The sequence below is a fragment of the Candoia aspera genome, chromosome 3 (assembly GCF_035149785.1).
Source record: "Candoia aspera isolate rCanAsp1 chromosome 3, rCanAsp1.hap2, whole genome shotgun sequence".
Classification (NCBI taxonomy): Eukaryota; Metazoa; Chordata; class Lepidosauria; order Squamata; family Boidae; genus Candoia; species Candoia aspera.
This window is the reverse complement of record NC_086155.1, coordinates 137,770,508-137,795,450: the sequence shown is the minus strand read 5'-3', so window position 1 is coordinate 137,795,450 and position 24,943 is coordinate 137,770,508. Positions and strand designations below refer to the sequence as shown.

The 24,943-nt window shown below is 41.3% G+C and overlaps 1 protein-coding gene across 2 annotated transcripts in view; it reads right to left on the bottom strand.

The window, feature by feature from the left end:
- PPP1R3G (protein phosphatase 1 regulatory subunit 3G) overlaps positions 1–9,198 on the bottom strand; it is a 1,059,979-nt gene extending 1,050,781 nt beyond the window's left edge. The window contains exon 1 of one of the 2 annotated variants that reach the window (XR_010067628.1): positions 6,012–9,198. Coding sequence is in view for 1 of the 2 variants with exons in the window: in XM_063298874.1 (XP_063154944.1) it covers positions 7,816–8,853 (1,038 nt within the window). In the remaining variant the exon portion in view is untranslated. Of the gene's footprint in view, positions 1–4,193 lie in introns of those variants that run through there. The other variant, XM_063298874.1, reaches the window with a different exon arrangement.
- Positions 9,199–24,943: the final 15,745 nt, after the last annotated feature.

Genomic DNA, 24,943 nt, shown 5'->3' with positions numbered 1-24,943 from the left:
CTGGCATGACTTAACAGAAAGCCGTTACCTGCCTTCCAAAGTGGTACCTATTAATCTACTCACATTTGCATGTTTTCGAACTGCTAGGTTGGCAGAAGCTGGGACTAGCAACGGGAGCTCACCCCATCACGTGGATTCGAACCGCCGACCTTCTGATCGGCAAGCTCAGCTGCTCAGCGGTTTAACCCGCAGCGCCACCACATCCCATATTGCCTTATAGTACTCTGTTATATTCTCAGTTGCAGCAGCTGTATCTATAGATGTGTGCATAAACATGCACACATGTCATATGCGAGATGAGCGAAAGAGAAATCAAATCAATAAATAATGACATTTCTGGGGACGTAAATAGCCACAAGCCTTTATTTGCACACACACAAATGAACAGGACTCTTTCTTGATTAGACCAGATTCCCAAATTCCAGGGATACTAACTGAAGCTCCATACCCCCACCCTTTTGTTTGCAACTACAAAAAATATTCCAATTAAAACTTCACATAAATCGTTTAGACAGACCATTTTTTTATGCTTAGAACATGCAAGTGGGAAGCAAATTGCTTCACTATGTTGCTGACTGCAGAATCTTATCAGGTTCAAAATTCATGAACCCAAATTAGTCTGTTTGCTATTTCAAAGGTCAAAGAGCAATACTAAATCTAAAAAACATTCTGAAGCTTTGCAAAGCAGTCAGATATTTCGTAGCACACCTGATGAGCACTACTAGTTATTTACGTACTCTAAGAACACACAAAAGTGCCTGTGAACCAATCAGAAAAGTAAGTATAACCCCCAAACCACACCCGTTACTCTGGATTAGAGAATCTTGCCAAAGCAGGTTTGTAAGTAGGATCTGTGATGATCCATCAAACACAAGTACAGATCCATATTTGGCTCAGTTTGGTTTCTGTGTGGGACTGCAGAAACTGAAATGGCGAAATATCTTCCAAGGTTATGGGTCAAGCTATATTTAGTTTGGTCATAATTTATGTAAGCTTGTGTAAGATATGGTTGGCTTGTTACAAATCTAGTATATGGCTTCTAGAAATCAAATGCTGTAGACCATATTTTTGTAAATCATGCTTCTCAATTAATATAAATCCATCACTTTCCGAATTCTGGTAGCTTGGATCAGTTGCATCATATAACATTTGCCGTAACACAGAAGCTCTTCCAGACAACTTCATATGCAGGTCTCCTACAGTGCTGGATAGTGAAACCATCTAAGAACTGGGGTCTGTAGTTCATCAAACAAACAGACTGAGAAAGTACATTCTACTTCCTCCAGTAGTGACTTCCAAACACTCCAAGAAATCATTTTGGTCATTTGAACAGTGTATTTTCCCCATGGTAACCTGGATAAAGAGAGTTATACATACACCACTATTCCAACCCAAAGCCTGAATTTTTTACATTTTACATTTATTTCTATCAAACATCAGAAATGGTATGTCTAGACATAAAACAAAATGTCTTTCACTTTTTGTGGGTGTATGCAGACAAATATAGAACATGAAGGCATAGAAAGCCACACTAGCAATGCAGCACAAGACAATGGTATGATGGAATATACCATAATCTGCATATAATAACTTTCATAAATACAGCTGATGTAAAATTACAGCTGAATGATACTTTGATTACATTTTTCTTAGTTACTTAGAAGTAAGTCCCCAATAGTATTTACTTCTGGATAAACACTTCTAGGACTGCAGTCTAAATGTTTTCATTCCCAGAAGTTACCAGCACTAAAGTGAAAAATCAAAATTTCCAGGTTTCTCTCAAGTTTCAGTTAGATCCCTGTCATAATGAACTTGATTTTATAAATGGGTAAGGAGACTAGGGAACTTTAGGAGCTTATAGATATGTTCAATTCAAATTAATGTAATCTGTGAGAATGAATTTATACTACTTTCTCACAACTGAAAAAATTTAGTTACCAAAATATCTGAATATCTTGTTAACTCACAACTAATCACTGTACTTTTTTTAAAGGCCCACTCATCTATGGAAACACAAAACTACAGAGTCCAGCAGTACTGGGAAAAATTATGGAGCTAAACATTCTCTTCTGTCCCTCTGAAATGCATTCCAGCTGAGCAAAATATATTGCCTGATAGAAATAGATGGATCTATCTCCTGAAGCAAAAATAAGGTTTTGACCCTTGTATGAAGCACTGTATTATTGTGTTCTCAAAATAAGACAGGCAAATGCATACTTTCAAATTAAGTATATGTTTCAGCTATGTAACACTCCATTGGCTTCATCCATTGATTATATTTATCAATTTAAAAAAAACTGAAGATACTAGTTAAGTAATATATTTGTAGATATAAGTTCTTAAGATAGCTCTTATACTTTTTAAAGGATTCATTTCCCTTTTTCTTTCAGCTCCAAACTAGCTAAGTACAGTATTTTAGTCTCCCTTTTCTGTAAGGGAAAAAAACAATCTAGAAGCCCCAATCCAAATTGGGATCATAGCATTTCTTGATTTGATTTTTAGCTCACCACCATTAATTGACTCTCAGCAGGTAACAATCAATAATAATAAAATAGCCATATGTATTCCCTTTATTCCCTTAATGTGAGACAGGACTAGCAGCAAAGTATTTTTCATCAGGTGGGGGAGAGGAATAGCAATTCCAGAGCAAATTTTCCAAAGACAAGGGTTTGAGAAAGAGGATTAAATTCAGGAATATAAAAGAATTTCAGTAGAAACCCTGCTGGAAGTGAGTTTAGAATTTTAACTCTCAGCAGACCCATGGCAGGAATCAAGTGTAACTAGTATTTAATCTTTCCTTCAAAAAATATCCCATTATACTGTTAAAAATGAATGAGGTGGCCAGGACTTTTGGCATTTAAAACAAAAACAAAAATAACTCCCCTTATTCACACCACTGCAAGGCTACTTTTATTTTGCAGCACTTTGTGGATTGGCCCTATAACCACAGAACAGAATAGGCCAAGATCTAGCAAAGACTCCCAATGGAAAAAGGGAGAATATTTTTATAAATTTAACCTTCCCCCTATAATTCACCCATGAGATTCTAGAGCATCCCTCAACTTTCTGAAGCAGATTTCCAGAGAGCGCAATAATTTTACTCCTCACAAATTAAATTATACCCAATTTTCAGTCTATATCCAACACAAAGTTTCTAGATCTGGTGCTCGTAGAACTCAAAACAAGTCACAGTACACCTAAAGAAACATCTAGAATTGTATCTGCCAAAGCATATTAAATATATGAACATTTCAAAGCTCACTTCTTTACGAACATCATTAACAAAAGACAGCAGTTCAGAGTGGCTTGGATTTACTATTAGTAACTAGGGAAGATGTATAACAATTGAGCAAGAGTCAGGAATACCTAACAGAAAAAGAGATGGCAAGGGTGATAAGGTAAGCCAAAGCTTTGAGCTGAGCTCCATTTCTGGAATCTTCACAGACACATCCATGTAATTTTCTTGGGAACAATATGGAATGGTTTGCCATTGCCTTATTTCAGGATGTTATTTCAACTTCCCAGTGTGGCCCATCATCCTGGGATTTCCTGAGTCTCCCATCCAAGTACTAGCCAGCTTAGCTTCATAAAACAACCAAAGCTGGTTACCTGCTGAAAATTTCAACTTCTGTTGCTTTCTGTATGCTCTGTCTCAGCTTCAAAACCTGTCAGAGAATTAATCCAACAGGAGCCAGTTTGGTCTAGTGGTTAAGGTGCTGGGCTAGAAACCAGGAGTCTGTGAGTTCCAGTCTCGCCTTAGATGTGAAAGCTGGCTGGGTGACCTTAGGCCAGTTTCTCTCTCTCAGCCCAACTCACCTTTCAGGATTGCTGTTGTGGGGAAAATAGGAGGAGGAAGGCATATTAGGTATGTTCGATGCCTTGAGTTATTTATAAAAATAACAAAGGTGGGATAAAAATTAAATAAATAAATCTTTCACATAAAATCAATTTTCTGATACTTTAAACACAACAAATAGAAGCAAATACAGCCTTTGCTATCATTTACTCCACATGGGCTTTAAGAAACAATGTGATTTTGCCAATCTAATATAATATCAAGACCTCCTGAAATCCCCCACCTCTCCTTTGCAACAGTTTTGTCACATTTGCAGAGGCTTGGTTAAGACACAAAACACATACACCCACAAAGCATTACACCAAAGGCACAAATTGTTATGTGTAGCAGACAGGAATATCATTCATATGGAAAAGCATTTTATTTTTTTAATGGTTGACAGTATTTGCTTAGTGCGTCCCTGGTGCATATTTAAAGAAACTCTTACCCAATCCAATGTTCTCTCCCCATTTGCCTCCATAAAAGCACTAGGAACGTGTTTGGCATTGCTCTGACAGGAGACTAGAATCATTTACACACTGAACACAGTTCACAGATTTAACATATTTCACAGGAACCAAAGATCTCAAAACGATCTGTTAGTATCTTATGAATTTCTTTTCATCAAGACTATGCCCAGGAGGAATGTTTTCTACATTCTGGCAAAACCAGTTCTTACTGGCTTTTGCTAAGAAGGCACATGGTGTTTTGTCAATTTTTTTCCCATCTCCTGCTGTGAATGATCTTGTTTAGATACCACATAGCTTAACATACTTGCCATAATATCTGTTCACCCCTCTGAATACCTGCTTTCAAATTTGGGAAAAAAATTAAGAGAAAATGGCTCTGTTTATATGTTTGAAATGGTAAGAATTAAGCTCTGCTTTATTTTTCATTTCCCAAAGTGCCTGTTCAAAGCTTAGCTATTAAGAAGTTGTATTCTGCCACATATTTCCACCTATTTTCTACTGTCCTTCTCACATGTATAATTATTTCAAGGAAGATATAAACTGGCTTGGCTTCCTAATAGGCTCTTGCCACTTAAGGCAGTAGTGGCAACAGAGTTTATGTTGGAAATGAGTTATGACTCACTACTAACTCTGTGGCACAGTATCAAGTTTTCTCTATTCCAAAAGGAATAGGTTTTTTCTGTTTTTCAACTTTTTCAGTTGCAATATTTAAAACATTTTGGAAACCACATTGAAGACAAAATAATAAACTCTACAGGACTTTGTGCATTTATAATACAGCATCTTTTTAAAGTGACTATAATGAATTTTTCCTGCACACTGAACGAATACATGTACTATTTCAGCTGCAGGAAGCAATCTTTTTTTAAAAAAAATTGAAATGCTACAAGTCAGTGTGCCTCTTGCCATACTGGCTCTGTAGCATATAAATTTCAATTATAGTCCAAGCTTTGTCCCACTATTCATTTGCTGAGTCCAAGATTAATACATAATTCTGTCAGTCTGTGCTTTAAGCAAAACAATTATTAGGAGCACCATGAAATTTTAAAACAATACCCAACTTTAGAAAAAGAAGGCATATTCATAATGATTGTGTTCTAAATACCTGTTGATCAGCCAGCAGCCAGAAAACTCAGGACTGCTGCACGCACACACGCGCACGCATGCACACACACACAAGCTTGTTCTATCTTCTTTACAGGAATACTATAGCATATGAAGGGGACCCCCACCCCCATCTGCAAACATGCAAAATACCTGTTTGGAAGCCATGCCTGGCCAAGGCACCTAGACTCATGTTTACACCTCTTCCAGTATTATGGCATCAACTGTGAACTCCTGGCAAACATTTCCTTAAAAAATCTTAAGTACTCCCGTCTCCTTAAAAAACATAAACTATGGGGTCTTCCTAATAAAAGATATAATTACAGTATGCTACAACTGCAAAACATGAATAACCGTGCATAGTTTAAAAGTTTATCTTCTCTTATAACTCCCTTCACCCTCTCTATTAAATAGCTACGGCATTTAATTGTATAGTATTTCTCTGTCACGGAAACACCCATAAGATAAAATCAGTTACCTCATACTACCAAAGCATCAGTCACGTCTCTTACGGTTCCAAGGTTTGCATTGTTCTCTCAAAGAAGCTCAGAATGCTAATTAAGAAAGATCCCAACATTCCAAAAGTATTTTTGGAAGCATACCCTAGCCTTTTCTAACTGGAACTCTTCATATGCATTAGATTTCAACATTCTGAATTCCTAGGCTGCAGGCTGTACTTGTTAGGGATTCTGTAAACTGAAATCCAACACATCTAGAATGTATCATATACATCTGCAGTTTTGCCCTTGAAAGGCAAATAATCTATTTGTCTTAAGTTACGTATGAAGGGAACGATATTAAGGAGACCTTAATTCAGCTTGATTGCTAAATAGGCTTTTTAGATCACTTAGGTTGAGGAAGTCTGGAAGAAACTAATTAACTAATAAACAATTTACTGAACTGTTCCTCCAGAATTGTAATTCAGCAGCAAATCTTCCAGAATTATTGCATTTTGTAACAGCTGCCCCGGGAGGTTGAATTATGGTAAAGTTAGAGCTAATTTAATAAACCATTTGTGGCAGAAAAGCCACATGAGGCGAAACACATCACATTATGAGAGATAAAATGTTGTGCCCTCCATCCATTATTGTCAGCGAACTCTTCAAGCCCCAACATGGGATGATTCAGGGACAAAAAATACGTTTTTTAAAGAACAAAGCAAGCGATTCAGAAAATCATGTTAGCTGTACCTGTACTTCTCACTATTCATGGCTAGCTAATATAACAGCCAAAGATCCAAGAGGGTAGATATTGTTTACTTGTAATAATTTTGTAAAAGAGGACATTTCAATGGGGGGAAAATGCAACTTGCAGTTAGATAGGAAATTTCTACTATATCTCCCTTTTCCTTTGGTCACCCTCTAGGCATATACAAGAGTCAAGATACTAATAAATGGCTATATCATCCAAATTTGAGTTCTCACTCATACTTAGTTCATACCTTACACAGATCCCAAAATGCTGTATGTATTGCTCTTAAGACATGTGGCTCCTGGATAATTGGAGCAGAGATTAAAATTTTCAATGCAAACCAAGCATCCTTTCTTCAAGACCTGATCAATTCCTGCTAAGATTTTTAAGTAATCTTGTGTTTCCAACATACCTCTCCATTGCTTACAGTAAAAATGAGTAGTCATCCCTTATAGAATGCAAACATAACATTATAATTCCATAGCTGCAATTATAAAGAAGCTTTGTTCTAAGGCACAACAGTCAACTGAGAGGGGAAAACCCCATTCAAACAAACAAAAAACCCCATATTCTTCATCGCTTTATTTATCCTGTTCCCAGAGAAGCTTCTGAATTTTTGCAGCATTCTTCTAGGCTTTTTAGAAGTCACTACTTAAAACAGGAAGGAGCCCAAATCACAGATGGCTTTGAAGGGGACAAGGTTCCAATCCCATGGCAGTTCATTCTCTCTTTTCCATACAAAAAGGCGGATATATCCCCACTCGCTCACACACGCCTGCTGCAAAGGAGACCTCAACAGATCAGTTATCTAATAAGAGTCTTCCTGTTAGAGGCATTCCTGTTCCTGGCCAAAAGTTCCAGAAATATTCAGGATTCCTGTAACAATACACTCTACTTTTCTACGATGCACACTTCTCTCTCCTAAGCCGGACCACGATTCTCCCATCGGGCTGCCTGTTCGATCCAACTTGAAGCCCGCATGGCTTGCGAGGCTGGAGGCAGGAAGGCTAAAGTGCGAAGGTACGCTGGCTATCTCCAGCGCTTGGGCCGCTAGAAGGACGAAAAGGTCGTGGGTCCAGCATTTAGGATGCTGTGCTGTAGGACTCCAGAAGGCTGTAATGCAAGGTAAGTTAGGCTGGTTTCTGGAGCAATTTCAGGCTCCCACAAAAGGTGGTAGGCTCCCACGTCGCGGTCGCCATCACCTCCCAAGTCTCATCACAGGGAAGTTGCGGGCTTCTCGGAGCTGCAATCGCGGAGGGTATAGTTGGCCCCGCCGTTGTTGTCCCAATACTCCCCTTGTTGGCTTCGGTAGCAGATAGCGAAATGCACGGCCGTCCCGTCTGGCAAACCAGGAGGAAGGCAGAGAGCGAACTGGTAACGCTCGATCGGAGCGGAGACATCCGAAGGGTTCCCATCGGGGAGCGGCAGGGCGGGGACGTCCAGGAAAGAAAGCCACTCGTTAAAGGTGTAGCGCACGGTCACCTCCTTGGAGCCGGGGCAACTTAGCACCCTCACCACGCCACGCACGTCCGTAGGTGCCCCGGCCAGCGCCGTCCCCACCGCTTCCTCCAGGCAGACTCGGTCCCGCCGCAGCCGCTCGGCGCTGACTTGCTCGTCCGCCCCCTCAGACTGGGGCGTAAGCTGCAGCGCGACCTGGGACGGCGGCGGCGGCGGCCGAGAAAAAGGCGAGGCCGCGCACCCCCCCAACTCCGCCAGGGCGGCGGTGAACTCCTCGAAGTCCCTCTGCCGCATGGGGAAGCTCTGCAAGCGGGACAACACGGCATGAGGCACCTGCGGCTCTTCGGCAGCGCTGTAGTGCTTCACGCTGGCCAAGCACAAGCCCAGCGAGTCGGCGAACTGCACCCGCTTCTTGCACTTGGTGCAGCAGCCGCGGATGCCCCCCGTCGGCGACGGCGCCTCGTCGTCTTCGTCATTCTCGTCCCCGTCGCTGTCGCCCGGGATTCGCCTTCTCGGGAAGAACCGCGCGGCTGCCAAAGACGGGCTCTCGGGCAGCGAGAAGGAACGCCCGCGGCGGCGGCGCCACTCCAGCAGCGCCTCCTCGTCCTTCTCCTGGGCGGCTGCGACCGCGCAGTCCCGCTGCTGCTGGTGCTGCGCGGGGTTGGCCGCCGCCTCCGCCTCCTCGGCGTCTTCTCGCCATGCAGGGGCTGAGGCAGGCTCCTCCTTGGGCTGATGCTCCCCAAAGGGAGCAAAAAGTTGCCCCAAACTCAGGACTGCGGAGCCGCGGCTCTCCATAGCATGACGCCGACGCCACGCCAAGCTCCCGGGCGGGAGAGGCCAACTTCAGTTTTCCCTCCGGAGCTCCGTGGGAAGCAGAGCTCGGGGCCGCCGCTCGGTTGCAAAGCTGGTCGTTTTATCTCGGGGCGGCAAAAGTCCGTCGGGCGAGGGGGCGCGCCCCCTTTCTCTGCTTTCTTCTCCCCCTCCGAGGAAGGATGGGGCGGGGTGGGACCTCCCACAAGAACCCGTAAGAAAAAGACATTTGCAACAAGCTCAAAGGCACGTAGCCGCCCCTCGCGGAAATCGGGAAGCGCGCGCGTCACTTTCCTGGGGAGGGGGGAGATGGAAGGAATAATAATTTAAGGCAACAGGACCCCCGGGGCGGGGCGGAGTGGTTAAAGGCTCCTAGCCCGCCTCTTCCACCGCAGGAGGCGCGGCCTCACCACGCCCCCTCACTTCTCCCCGTGGCATCACTGCAAGAGTTGAGATAGTTTGGGGAGCGCGAAGCTCCCGGAGAGGAAGTGAAATAAGAGAAGCAATCTTCACCACAGGAAACTCTTTCTGATACAAGTCCTTGTTCCACCTCCGCCGCCCCTTTCCTCCTTGTCTATCTTTTCTTTCGCGTGATTGGTAATTTGGAATCGGTATTTGCGTTGCTGTGCGATGTGACTATAAGACTTAGGGCCGCCATCTGCTCCCCCGAAGTCTGTACTCAACGATGCCTTGCACTGGAAGGGTTTATCGGTGATTCCTCTGCACTGCATAGCCAACCAAAGCATTGCAGAAAGGAAGGGCTAGGCTCAAATATGTCTGGAAATCATCCATGGCATCCCATAGGGCTTGGCTCGTGCTGGGTACTCACAGCAGCGCCTCTCCCGACAAGATCCGACCTGCCCACGTGTTCGATCAGAGCGAGACAGAGGTTCTCCGAGGAACCCCTGCCCCGGGGTGAGATGAATGGGGCCCCGGATAGGTGGCTTCTCAGTTGTTGTCCCACCCTCCCTGAGAGACACTCTCCCATTTGCGGTACAGGGTGTCTGCAGCTTCTTGGACTTTAGGAAGATTCTCAAGGCATAGCGATTCCACATTAATTTGGAGTGCTGGTGGTATGAGGGCTAGGACAGGTAGCTGGGGGTGGGGGTGTTTCTCTTTTTGGCCCTGTATTTTTGAATTTGGTGGGGGGGTACTGTTCACTGCAAATTGCCTTGTATCCAAGGAAGCGTGCAGTATATAAAATGAACTATAAAGGAATAATAAAACTGCTCTTTCTAAAGTGATACACACGATAGCCCACAACCAGCCCACACAATGCTTTTTTGTGTATGTTAACAGTCCTGGCTTTCCTTGGTACATTAACAGAGGTGCAGCAGATGTAAAAAGGGGCAGAGGTTCAGTTGCCCAGTTGCAGCCATCATCTTGAATTTTTTTACCCCCTCCTCCATAGATGGCAGTGTACATTTATTTTATTCATCATTTATTCATCAAACCTGTATCCCACCACCATCACAGGACTCTTAGCAGCTCACAAAACAAGAATATACAATAAAGCAGGAAACAAAACCATGGAACAAACAAAACCCCAAACACATCAGGCCCCCAAAGCCCTCTGGAAAAGCTCTGTCTTCAGCTTTTCCCCAAAGGCTGACAAGTGTTAGAATTTTTTTATTTCCTTACCAAGTTCGTTTCTGAGCCAGGACCAAAAAGAAACAGGCAGCTGCATGAAATTAAGTTCTCTATTCTTCATCCAAGAGCAAAAGCTTGGGTGTACACCTTATCTTTCTATGGGCACAGCTATCTATCAAGGTCTGTTAGAAAGGAAGAGTAAGAAAGCCAACGAAACTCTTCAAGGAAATAAAACATGGTTTCAGAGCCATAATAAAAGTGCAAATGTTTCTAACATATGAATACTAAATATAAAATATTTGCATGTAAGTTCTATGTATGTAAAATCTTCTATCACAATGTTGGAGAAAGACGAATCTCCAACAGCAGCTCACTCCCCAGGGCCAGCCCCAACACTGAAAGACCATGCTTCTCGACTTCAGTCCTCCTAAGCTCCTGAAAATGGGGGACATTTGGAGTATATGTCCGTACCCATTTGCACCCAGTCTACCGCATCTTGAACAAACGGAAGTTTCTGGGCAGCCTTTAAAGGCAACCCCATGTAGAGCGTGCTGCAGTTGTCTAATTGGGTGGTGATGTAGGCATGAGAACGATAACAAGTCAGCAATCACAGATTGTTGTGTGAGAATTATTTCGCACGCTGACAGGAATTACAGTAATCAAAACAGTGACCAGGTACAGACTGTTCCGCCTTCACAAAAGAGGCAAGCTTCCAGCCCTCCGTATAGGCAAAGTCAGGGGAATTGGACAAGAGTTTTTCTGCCATAAGTTGCCTATATATGGGCACCTCATTTTAAAGTAGGGTAATCACTGGAATTCTAAGGTTATAACTTTAACTTTTCCTCTGATAAATACAGTACTATTACTTAGAGCTCTTGGATTCTTGTTCCTGTTTCCAGTCTAGATTGCAAAGAGGGAATCCAGACAAGCTTGAATAAACCGCTCCTCAAGTATGAATAAAAAATGCTCTGCACTTTCTTGAATACGCTGCATCTTTACTTTGCATATTCTGTGACCAACCTCTGGCACTGAAAAACAGTATCTCCTGGTGATTCCTCATACAAATTCGGTTGTATCAAGTTCTGTGCTGTGATCCATAATCAAATTCAGGCTGCAAATCTAGAAATGCTGATAAAGCTGTAAAGGCTCATCTCCACATGGTTATATGGAAACAAGTCCTGGTGGTCAGTAGTGTTCAGCTCTAAGTAAATATGGAAAAGCTTCACATATTTTGTAGGGAATATAACCATATTCAGTGGGACTTACAGTACGTCTGCATAAACATGCTTAGAATTGTATTATGAAAGTATACAGCAATTTAAATCTGCAAGTGTATGCTGTGTGTTTCGGCTGTATTAAAATATTTGGGTCAATGGACAGCGGCACAGACATGCATTATGACTCTTCTGCCTCCTCTTCAAGCTATTTCTTGAAGATGAACAAGTCAAAAAAGGAACAGAAGTATATTGTACCTAGCAAAACAAGGAGACAATAAGAGGTGCCAAAATAGATTTCCAACTGCGCACTGCCAATAATACAATAAATATAAATTTAAAAGATATTTAAACATATGAGGAAGAAATAATTGATGCGGGACACCAACCATTTAATGATGATGAAGTTAAAGAATATAGAGGAATTGCAGAAAAGCTTAATGACTCCTTTCCCTCTGCCTTCACTATATGGGAAATAGATTATACATTTAATAACTAAATAACAATAATATCTGGACAATTGTTTGCAAGAAGAAAAGTGACAAGAGATGGAGTTCTAGACTTACTGATGACAAAACAAATCACTGGTCCCAGATGGTATCTATTAGAAGTTTAGTGAGTCAATTTCATTTCCCCAAAGACTCTTGGGTATACATGGGAGTGCAAATTTACCATCCATATACAGCTGCCTCTTCGTGAGATCACACAACAGCCTCCAAAGTAGCTTGTTGGACATGAATCTGAAGCAATACACAGCCTTAGCATCTACTCAAGATTTCTTTCCTCAAATCTGAAATGGCTGATTTTCTAACAATATAAAACATGTCCCCCAAATCTGTTCCACAGGACAGCAAAGTGGTGTGATTTATGGATTTAATTAATCAAATTTATACAGCTGCCCAACTCGACCAATTCTGGGCAGCTTACAATAAAAAGCACAGTTTAAAAGAAAACCAATAAGATGACCAACTAGAATAATTATAATGGAAAGCGGAAAAGAATTAAACCTGATTGTGCAACAGCATCCAAGGAAAACTGCACCTCATCCCAGGAGCTGGGGGAAAAGCCAGATTTTCAAGGTTTGCTTAAAGTACTGCTTCTCAAACCGGGCAACTTTAAGATATACGGGCATCAAGTCCCAGAATTTCCCAGCCACTCATGCACCCATGCTGGCTGGGGAATTCCAGGAGTTGAAGTCCACACATCCTAAAGTTCCCAAGTTTGAGAAGCACTGGCTTAAAGGATGACAGTGTTGGGGCAATGCAAACTTCTGTCCATTTTTAAGAAGCGAAAATTCTGCAGGAGGCAACAGGTTGAGCTGTAGCCACCCTATGTTTGCTACATAATGGCTTCTGCTATCTTTGTGAATTGCTTGTCAGCTGACAATTCCTGTTCCCTTTCTCTTCCCTTATTGATTTTTTTTTAATGTCCTGGTCCAAGTCAGAGCTACAGTGGATGGGGGGTGGAGACTCCCCTATCTTCATTGTGTGTCCATTTCACATACACACATCACGTTTCTGGAGGGTGGGGGAAAAAATAGAAAAGCAGCAGAAACATTATGGCTGAAGTAGCTTCATTTTTTAGCTTCCCATCTTTCTGCCAGAAACTTGAATGGGAATGTTAAGCATGTTGGAGGTATCAGCAGATCAGCATGCCTCATTAGCATGTGGATGAGTTCGTTTTAGGATGCAAATTCTCCATGTGCTTCTGGGGAAACCTGTTTGTTGCCCCTCCCACATTCCTCACATCTGGGAATGAAGCACCATGCAGCTGTGTGCTCTTTCCATCTCCGGTCCACATGCTTGGGCCTAGAGTCAGTATTTTTCCCCTTTCTGCATACAGCCTTCAGCAGCAATGAGGGCTGAGGGTAAATTAAGTTTAGGGAACAGAAGGAAGAACCAGAATAATCAACTTTTCTTCTGAGATGGATGTAACCGAACCAAATAAATCAGTAAGACTCCTTTTTACTTACTTTTGAACCTACTTTGTCTAAGTGTGTAATTCTTTATGCTTGGGTGGGCTAAGTGTGTAAGATCAATAACCTATATTTCTCTAATGTGCTCATTAATGCTATTTTAGGTAATAGTCTTTTTCTGTGCACATCTTTCACTGTGTTAAGCTCTGCTCCATTCAGTGGTCCTAGCTGTCCAGTAATGGTTTCAAAGCATAGATTAACCTTTCCTCCATCTGGTTTAATCTGACATACCAGACTGAAGATAAGGTATTGGTAATAAGGTATTGCAGATTTTGATTCTGACCCATGGTTAACATGCTCCTCCTTAAGTATAACTTAATCAATGGGTTGGGTTTCAATGCCATGCTAGGCATGATCTCATGCTTTGGCATGCTGTGTGAGCTAGTGTGTATTCATGTCTTGATTGTGGCTTTTCAGTGGGTACCTGGTTGACCACTGTGGAAAGCAAACACAGGGCTGAGGCAGTCTTTGGTCTTCCAATGTACAGTATTGCTTCTCCTTCAAAACTGAATACAGGGGATGACTCCTGTATACTGAAAGCAGACCAAGCCACACTTCTATTATAGCCAGCTTCTTCTATTTATTTCTCTGTAGACTTGTTAGGATGCTAACTAATGTGCACTGGCCATGTTAGCTAGAGCACAAAACAGACTGCCTTCATAATTGCAAATCTTCCACTTAAGTGTTCTGCAAATTGCAGTTTTAGCCTGCACATAACAATTCCACTTTATTCACTAAGAAGTTCCCCTGACTTTAATGAAGAAAGTCCAGATGTTTTGTGCCAATATAAATGAGTACAGAGTACAGCACTGAGGCTTCTAATTAAATCACGAACTGCAAAATCCTGTGGCAAATTTATTGTCATTGTGAACACTGAAAAACTGAATATTGCTTTAAGCAGCTTGCAGCCAGAAACGGGGTAATTCACATTCAGTCACCTGGGGATTACATTGTTGCATTTAATCAAAACTAAATGAAGTAAAAGTCAGAGTATCCAATTAATTTTTTTAGCAATTTGAAATTATACCATATAATTTATATTTAAAATCAGCTAATTGGGAAGGATTAGCAGGCCAAGAAAAAATACCTCCAATTATACTTTTGGCCTACATATGGAAAATAGACATATAGTATCTTTGATTCTGAATTTCCAATTTATGGTTATTCCATGAGATAACAGTAAAAACATACAAGCAAACATATTCCAAGGGAGAGGAGGGCTCAGCAAGTATTACCTCCCTGGCTAAAAATTTTCAAATTTGACAAACCTCCAAACTGATTTTGTTACAGCTGAAGCTATTTATAATCTAGAATGGCGGAGCCCAATACTAGCTTCCTTTTCCCCCCTTAAATAGATTAGACTGTATTGGTCCCTGGGGCATATTTATAATAATTTCCTTATATAATGGGACACATCTGCTAATTATTGCCCCACCATCCCCATGAGTTTAATCAGTAAGATTTACACTAAACATCTAAATGATACATTCTTCAGTTCTGAATGTTTTCTGGTGGAAGAACAGTCAGGTTTCAGAGTTAGCCACTCCTTATTAGCCAAGCCTGTATTTTACAACATTTAGTTGAAAATCACACTTCTAAACCTGACTATATAAATATGCAGCCTTTGCAGAATCAGGTTCACATTTGACTGATTTTTCAAAATCAAGCTGTGATGGGAACTTGAGAATTCTTTGGTGGATTGTTGTTTGCTCCTCCTACTGTGCAAACTTGATGAGAATTCCTGCTTGAAATTTCATTGTAGTGGCATTTTACAAAAGAAATTCTGAAGGCAAGGCTGGATCTTGGCACTATATCTGCATTTGACATTTACATTAATCACGTAATTGCCATGGTATTTTGGACAGCTTAATTCATAATCTTGCAAAGCTGGCTAGCAAGCACATTGCAACTCTCCTTTACGAAGATGATGCAATCCTATTGTAGGAGACTCCAGTGGGCTTAAAGTAAGCCTTACGTTCTTTTGCTTGTTATTGCAGTGAAGAAGATTTAAAGATAAAGCCTTCCGAAGCTAAGGTCCTCATTTTTGCTAAACACTCTAATTTCTTATCTTGGGTGTTAAACAGACATGCAAAAGAACCAGTAAAATTTTGTAAATATCTGAGCATAGTTTTTCAAGCCTTGATAACATTTCACATAATACTCAAAATTTGGCATTAGCCTCTCAGTGTAATGTTCTGATGCTGCATTATTCATCTCTGTTGTAAGAAAATTATTCTTAGGAAAATCTCAAGCTTTGCAGCTACATGGTGCTCAGATCAAGCTGTGTAACAATTCTCCCCCTTTGAAATCAGTACAATAAAAATTTTTTAGATTCCTAACATGGTCCTCCACCAAGACACAGGTGTTTTCAAGGCAGAATTGAGAAATGGGTGATTACTGGTTAATGATGTCCCCCCATCTGTTCTTCATTAGCTTTAGCTAACAAGTTTATCACAAGATAGGTAGTTCTCTCCAGCAGAGAACATGTAGCAGCAGAGCAGAGCCCATAGGATGAGAAGTTGGCAGTATCAAACCTCCTGTCCCAGAAGCCTCCTGGTTCTACACACCCTGTCTATGACTCTGTGCCTTGGAGTAGCATCTTTATAATTATTGCTGCCACTGCCACCCCCAATCTTCTAGGGAGCATCTCAACTGGCATCTTTCCCCCTAGCATTGGGATGTGAGAGATGGGGTTCTCACCATCCTTTTTGTTTGTTTGTCATGGCCCATCTCGCGCAAACTGACTGGGAATGAAAAAGTAAAATGGGGTAGTGAGGAGGGGCAAAGAAATATTTTTTATAATACAACCTCCTGGCAATGCTGCTTATAAGTGTGTGATTAGAGGTAAATCACACAAATGATAAACAAAATAAAACTTTTTTAAAGTAAAACCTATACTAAATTAGGCCTGATTTACAAGAAATACATGCAATGTTCTCAGCAGACCACAAGGTGGTGCTAGTCTATAATTAGTGAGGGGGACATCTCTGTTCTCAAGTTCCAAGTTCCATTCACAAGAAATCCAGAGAAAGAAAATAAATCTTCTGGAACAGTCTGAAATTACACAGAATGTCCTACTTCTGCCAAAAAATAGGAACAATAGACATCAAGACCTAAGTAGCATATATGGAACAAATCAATCAAGGGCCTAGGTTCCAGGCTAAAATTTTTATTTCTGCAAGAGTACATGAGTCTCTTGAAAATAAGTGTTTCCCTCTTTCCCCTTACCTGAATTCCTTTTTTTCTTGGAAATTCCCATCACTTAATTCTAAAGTTGTGGAAGGTGTTAAAAGCAAGGATCTCTCTGTTCTTCTGTCCCAAAATGTAGGTCTGTGGGAGATGTTAAATCCCACTTGTTTCTCCCTTAGTCCAGCAGCTTCTGCCTCTAATTGTAAAAGAACACAGTCTTTTCAGAAGGGGAGGAGTTGTAAGGATCTCTCTGTTCCTCTGTGTCAAAAACCAGGTCTTTACCCATATGAATGTATATGGACAGGCAATTAGACCAACCTTGATTTCCTAGAGAATTCTTTTTAGGAAGCCAACTTTACCCAGCTACTTACTCAAATCAAATTACAGGCCCTAAATTTTTAAAAGCCTTTCATTTGTTTGCATAAACAAGCAACCCATGGATGTTCTGGAAGAGAAATTTAAGAAAATCCTATCTGGCTTTGTCCATGTGAAGTTGGAGCCATTGAATCTACAGTTTACTTCCTTTTCTATGATCCTTTTTGAAAGGACATTTGCACTCACTTCATAATTTCTCTTTTTAGTCATGTATCTGGCCATTCACTCTATGTACACTACTTATCGCCCAACCAGAATGATAAAATTGCTTTAAATTTTGCTAAATTTTATTCTGTTGCTTGTAAAAACGCACCAAGAGTTAATTCTCTTCTTTGTTCTATTGTTTGTACTCTCAGTTTGTATGAGGTTTTTAAATTTTTATTTTATTCCTAGGTTTTGTACTGTCTTAGCATTTTAACATAGTATCATTGCTTCTACTGAGATCTCTGGTCAGTAACCGTACTAAAGAAATTACGATTACAACACAAAAAAATGCAACTGTAATTTTTTTTAATGAAACCTCATCCTAATGTTGCCATTTTTAAATCTCTAGCCTCTCTTTATGCATATGGTAATGCCATGAAGTCAACAAAATAAAACTGCACTTGGAGAGGAGAGAGAAGAAAAGCAGAATGGAGCATCCCCATTGCTCTTCCCACTGATGACATTTCAGTAGAAACGGATAGAGACAATTGTTCCCTTTCCTATATGTATACCTATATGTTATCCAAATGCACCTGGGAAGGTTTAGAACCATGAACATTGGCAACTTTAAAGATGTGTGGACTTTAACTCCCAGAATTCCCCAGCCAGCAAAGGCTGGCTGGGGAATTCTGGGAGTTGAAGTCCACACATCTTTAAAGTTGCTAAGTTGAGAAACCCTGGTTTAGAAGTTCAGAAGCAGATTTCATGAAAGTAGGAAGAGGAGGCAGTGGCTCTGGTCTGTTAGGCTAGATTTTGCCCCAGGACATTACAGGTGGTTAGAATGGAATTTATAACTGCTGAAAGCACAGGAAAAGAGCTAAAACCCTATTCCAAACTCCTTTATTGATTTATAATGACTTTAGCCTGCTTTTCATTAAAGTAATCCACAAACAGGATACAATAAAAGAAACCCATGGAACACATATAACATCCAAAAACAAACAAAATTCCCGAGTTAGAACTATAGAAGAGGGCTGTGGCAATGATGGAAGAAACAGACTAACTGCCGCTAAATTCAGCAAAATTTTCGGCAAAGCGTCTGTAGCTGACCGTGAAAGTACAGCCACACCTGCTTGGCATCCTGATTCAGAAGTCCTGTAGGCAAAACAAGGTTTATTGCTTATCCAACTTTGTTTTCAGATACTTTTACTTAAATGTGAAGTTGACCTGCAACATAGTGAAATTCCAGCCTCTGGCTTCTTCTTTCTGTCTCTGGCCTCCATGTAATTCCACAGGTAGTTTCAGAAAATAAAAATGGCAACAGATAGCAAACTTACAAGTTTTTCTGCCAGCAAATGGATTTTTTTTTTACTTGCCTCTCACCCTGCAGCCCCATGACAGCCACTTTGTGGGGGCATCTTCAATGCACTCAAAATTTCAAATGAGCCCAAAACGATGATCTGCTACTATTTTAGGGTACACACAAATTAGTTTGTCAGAACATGATCTTCTTTTATATTTTCTCTGAAGTGGATATGTGTTGATGGCATTCAAGCAGACTTTTATCATGTAAACAAACAGACTTCTGTGATGTGTAAAATATAAATCTTGAAGCAAAAATATGAGTATTTCCATGGCTAATGTTTTCCTTCTACTACCCATTTTTAGTCCACTGTAGGAAACCCAAGGAATGTTCTGAATCATCTCTTAGTAAGGCCCACGATACATTGTATAACTATTTTCTCTCTGCAAGCTGTTGAAACTGGTTCTGTCCTTTGCTGCTCCCTGTTGAAGCTAATATTCCAGAATTTAAGCACACATTTTCGCTCACGTCAATAAGAGCCAAAGTTCACTCAAATACTTTACTTAAATTAGTGTTCAATGGACAGCAGCTAGGCATAACAATCTGAAGATCTTTCATAATTTTTGTTAAGATAGTTGGATCTCCATATTGTGATGAATCTTATGTTCTAAGAACTGCTTTAATAACTACAGTAATGCAAATTGCTTTCCATCATTTTTGTATGGCTTCTCTATGTAGTGTTTTAAACAAAGGTGAGGAGGAGGAAGGAGAGGAAAGATCTGAAATACAAGCAGGAATTAACAATGGATGGCCTGGTTCCCAAAATGCTTAGTCAATTGGCACTAGGCCCCCTTTAAAGTTTGCCAGAAGGCAAGGAGCAAAGGCTCAGCCTATGAATATTTATGTGAAGTGCAGTGTGATTTTGTTGAAATAAGCAACCATTTTCTACCACTGAATTTTAAAAAAATGTAGCTCACCCAAATTTGGTGTTAAGTGCCCATCAGAACACTTGAATGTTGTCTGTCCATTTTAAACAAGAGGGGAGCTTTTTGAGACTCAGATTAACAATGAGTCTGGATTGTAACAGCCAGCCTGCCCTGTTTCAACTGCAGCGCAAAATTGTTTCCAGAGCCTGCCTTTTCCATTAAAAATTCCCACAGGAAATTCTGCCTACTTCAGCACTTTGGAATAAACACAGTTAAAAGGAAACACATTTCATTGGGTGTTCTAAACCTTCAAGCTGAATGCTCCGTCCCTTTGGGGATAGCCATACATACTGTATATTGTTACTAAGCAATGGTATATACAAGCAGGGATGCATCAGCCTACTCGATCTGGGATGCAAAAATCTGGTTGACTACTAGATGGCAGTCACCATATACTGAAATACAGTCCCAGTGTTATGTACATATTCTGAAATACATACATTATAGCAAAATAACGTCCTCTCTTCCATTTATTCCTTTCTTCGTCCGCTTCTTTAAAGAGAATTTAAAACAGACTTTTTAAAAGCAGATTGAGAAAGCTTCTGTTCTCTGCCACCTTCCTTATGGTTTATCTTTACACCAGACAAACCTTCCTTTATATTTTCAGGTTTTGCTGGAATCCTTGGGATGCTAATAGTTTCAGTCAAAATTTATGTGGTGTATATGGATTACTTATTTGCTTTTATGCTTTTCTCTACAAGCAACAGTTTTGCTATCAATGGTTACTGTAATATAAGTGGGTGTACACAGACATACGCCCCCACACAAATGATATATATTTATGCAAGCGAACATAGGCTTTCTCAAACTCACAGTATCGCCCTGAATGCGCTTGCTTTACTGCATGTGATTCCTGTCTTCTCCAGCAGGGAGAGTTGAGAGAGGAGAGCTGAGAAGCGCTCCAAGAAAAGGCAGCCCGATTGGCTACAGAGGAGAAAGGGCGCGAAAAGGGTCGTATAAAAAGGCAGCAGCACAAAGAGCAAGCTGCTGGAGACAACCAATCCACTGAGCTAACAGCTTCTGCAGGAGAGTCCTTGCCAGAACCTGGAGCCTTGCCTGTAGCCGACACAGAATCAGTGCCAGCTCCTTCTACCCACGCAGACCTACCTCCTTTGCACCCCGATCCAGCCAAGACCAGCCTTGCCTCCAGTTCCAAGCTTTGTCTTGCTGCTTCAGCTGAGCCCAGCCTTGCCTCCAGTTCCAAGCCTTGTCTTGTCACTCCAGCAGAGTCTTGCCGAGCCTCCATTGCCAAACCTACCCTCGCCTCTATTTCACATTCCACAGACAAACCTCAAGCTTCCTCCTTGCCACGTGCTCGAGCCACACCTGGTCTTGCTGCCTCGTTGAGAGAGTTAGCCAAGTTCTGCCTTGCTGTGTTGCCACGAACTCCTTTTACTCCTGATCTTGCAGTCTTGCCTTGTTTTCCTCCACTGCCTGGGTGGACTTTGAACTGTACTGTCTAACCTAATAAGGACTCTCTTCTGTTGTAAATAGTTGATTGTTAATAAAGAACTTCCTTTTGTAATTCTTCCTGGCTGTCTCAGTCTGAACAGGACAGTTAAGAGTTATAAGAACTATATCCAGGAAAAATATAGAGAGGAAATCAGTGACAATTCTGAACAATTCTGGTTTAACTGACATTTAACTGACATTTTTACATTTTTTACAGTTTATTTTTATGGTGGTATCTGTGTTTCCCTTTATGCTAGGTAAAAGGTAAGGTAAAGTTTCCTGTTTAGTCATGTTGGACACTAGGGGGTGGTGCTCATCTGTGTTTCCATGGCTGAAGAGCTAGCATTGTCCAAAGACACTTCCACAGTCATGTGCCCAGCATGACAGTCACAGAACGCTGTTACCTTCCCGCCAAAGCAGTACCTATTTATCTACTTGCATTTGCATGCTTTCGAATTGCTAGCTTGGCAAGAGCTGGGGCGAGTGCGGGAGCTCATTCCATCACACGGTGCTCAGGTCCTGAACCACCGAACTTGCAACCTTCCGGTCGACAAGCCTGGCATCTTAACCACTGAGCCACCATGCCCTGCCTGCTTGAACATATTCCTCTGGGTAACTGAAATAATACTAAGTAGCATACAGGGAGGAATGTGATGATGAACAGGGTAAGTTAGTCAGTGGGTCGAAGCCCTCTTTCTTCAGACCATGATCCTAATCCAGTTCAGGCTTTCTTATAGCAACTATTTCTCTCTGAAACAAATGCACAAAACAAACTAAGCTTAAGAAATGCCTCCACTCCCCCCGCCCCGCCCCGCCCCCGTATCTTCCCTCCCCTCCCAGTCAGGAAGGGTCTAGTACCATAACTGGCCTTAGGTAAATCATTATCTTGTCAGTGTTCTGTCAAACAAGAATCCTAAAATCTTTTCTCAAAGAAGCACTGGGTATTGAGAGGTTTCAGAGACATTAGCTATGCAAGAGCGCTTTGCTTGAGGCTTCCCTGGCAATTGGCAATTAGAATGTCAGCAGTGAGCATTCAATTTAGTTTGGCTTAGTTGTTTAATTTTAATTTAGTTTAATCAGGGTTTTGGGGGGAACCTCATTCCAGAGGCCAGGCGCTGCTATGGAGAAGGCATCTTTCAGGGTCCTGGTAGATGACATTGTTTACTCAAAGGAACCTGGAGCAATGGTGTTCAAGTGGTGCTCCAGATGTTTTGGCATTGCACCCAAGGCACCTCTTACTATTGGGATTGTCTTCACTTTCTTTTGCCATAGTCGCTCTACTTGTATTTGCAGAAGTTCTCCAGTTATTTCTCTTCTCTTCTGCTGTCTCCAGGTATTGCAATGTCCAGTATCTAGACTTTTTTGTCTTTCTTATCAACTGTTGTTGTTGTTGTTGTTATCTTTTCTCAAAAACAGTATGTGCTGAAGCATATGCTAATAACCAAATGTTCAGTAAAAATCCAAGTGAAGAAGTGCATGACAAGGTGTATGGTGTGTGTGTGTGTGTGTGTAGATCAGTAGGTAAACTGACAGCTTTTTGTCTGACCTCAAGAGCTTCAAATAATTCTGCTAACTCCCCACAATTTGCTTTAAATGTAATGTCTCTGAAGAATTTGGAGCCATTTTTGTATATTGCCCTTCTGCTGTTTGCATTACTGGGGCGTGAGGCAGTACTTGTCCTCATGTCAAGTCTTAGAAGAAACCAACTGCCTGTTTCATTCTCTGCCCAAAATACATTCATTTGCAAGAAATCTACATATTTAGGGCCAGCTAGGTATTACATGGGAAGAATGTGAATGGATCTCTCCACATTGATTTTCTTTCCCTGAAAAGTAACTTGGGGCGAGGAGAATCTGGAGTGCAGAGATAATCTTTTAATCCTTTTCCCGAGTGTTAGTCGGCAACCAGATAAATTGCCCATGGAGCTGCTATTTTCCACTGCTAATAGCAGCTAGCAGGAACACCAGAGCTAAGTGGTTTCGCTTGAGGTCAGAGCCAATCATGGTGTAGTGATCCAATTATGTCTACTTTGGCTTGTTGCCTGAAAGTTTAGGCAAGTCTCACACCAATCTATTTTTCTCAGAAAGTCATTGCAAAGGAAAAAGAGGCATTGCTGGGAAAACTTCAGGCATGATTAAAAATTAAGAAAAGCTAATTCTTTTTCATGGAGGCAGGAGAGCAAAATCTCCTTTGGTGGTCACATGTCAAATGTACTGTATGTGCAACTGTTACTTGGCAATGTGGCTGCAACTGGTATACATAAACATTAAGTATCTATGTCTTCCTCTGTTAGGACACAATTACTTGGAACACCTCACCCTCCAGAACAAGCATTTCTAAAGCCGGATATAAAGGGAACATTGATTAGATATGTCACTTGGAGAGAAAGAGCTAAATAAATGCTGGTGGACAGGCCAGGAAATGATTGATTTATCTCCCTCTCTCTTTCTTTGCCCTTGGGATTATCTTTGTCTCATAGCAGCCCTAAGTAGTTTGGGCACAGTTACTCAAGATCACCTAGTGAGCAGGACTTTTACACTCACATCCAAGCAATAGTTCCAGAATGAAGGCAGATAATTTAAGCCCATAAAGGGTCTCACCATATACCTTGCTTGCATGAGCCTCTGTGTTACTTTAGTTGCAAATTTCACAGCTTCCACTCTTGCTCTATTAATTCCCCTCCCCAAAGTTATACTGCTAAAGAAAAGAAAACCTATGGAAAGGTAAATCTGTTTGAAGGATTGTGAGCTCCCTGTTTGGTATTCAAAAAAGAAAAACATGGCTGGGTTCAGAGTTCTGTAAGTCTAGGGCTTTTCTTCATACACATGCCTTGGTAAAGGGTGCCATATAACCTGTCCTCAAGAAATGACGTAAGTATCATCCCCAGTCCACAGCTGAGGCACCTTAAAGACATCTTTAGCTGTTCCAGCTTGATATCCACCACCAGCACTGAACATAGGCTTGATATATTCTTGTCCAGAGGGCCTGTAATCTCAATGCCATTATTTACAAGAAAAGGAAGTGATGAAGAGAATCACATGGATTTAAAAAATCTAGGAGTCATACATAAATTGAAATAGTACTTTGATCACATTTCAGTCTGTGTAAGCTATAAGAGGTACAAGATGCAGCAGACAGATTGCCAAGGGAATGGAACTGCAATTGCACAAACCGGATCTACGCATAGTAAAGTGGACAGCATCACTTCACATTGTATGCAGGTGGGGAAATCTCTTCTTGGATGTTCCCCTCATAACTTCTGGGTGACTTTGTGGGGTGGGGGATGTACCTCCGCCTCCCAATTTTCCAGAAGGCTGCAGGAAGCTTCCAGTGATGCTGTGATGTTACAGAAGAATAGACAAACTTTTCTTCTGGATTTTTAAATATATGAAATTGCAAAAATTAAGCCACATAGTTTCAGGATATTACAAACTGGAAGGATGGATAGTTTAAATCTCCCCAGATTTCTTGTTGCAAAGATTCCCCAGTAAAAGATGGTGTTGAAAAGAAAATGATACTTATATTGTAACTCCTCAAATAGCAAGAGCAAAACCTATCAATTTATCCTATTAATTGATGTAATTGTTGGAGATCAGCAGCAAAAGAAGCAATGAAAATTAAGAGATAGATCAGCCATATGCAGGAGAGAAAACCAAATGTAAAAACAAAAAACAACCTACTGGGTCTTAGCAACTTTACCCCAGAGCTTGGGAGTACAGAGATTTTTTTCAAGGACTTTTGGAACACCATGCGGGTAAGAGCCATACAGTATGCTTCTCTGGGGGGACATTATTTTATTGTAAACCGCCCAGAGTCCCCCTTTTTGGAGGGAGATGGGCGGTGATAG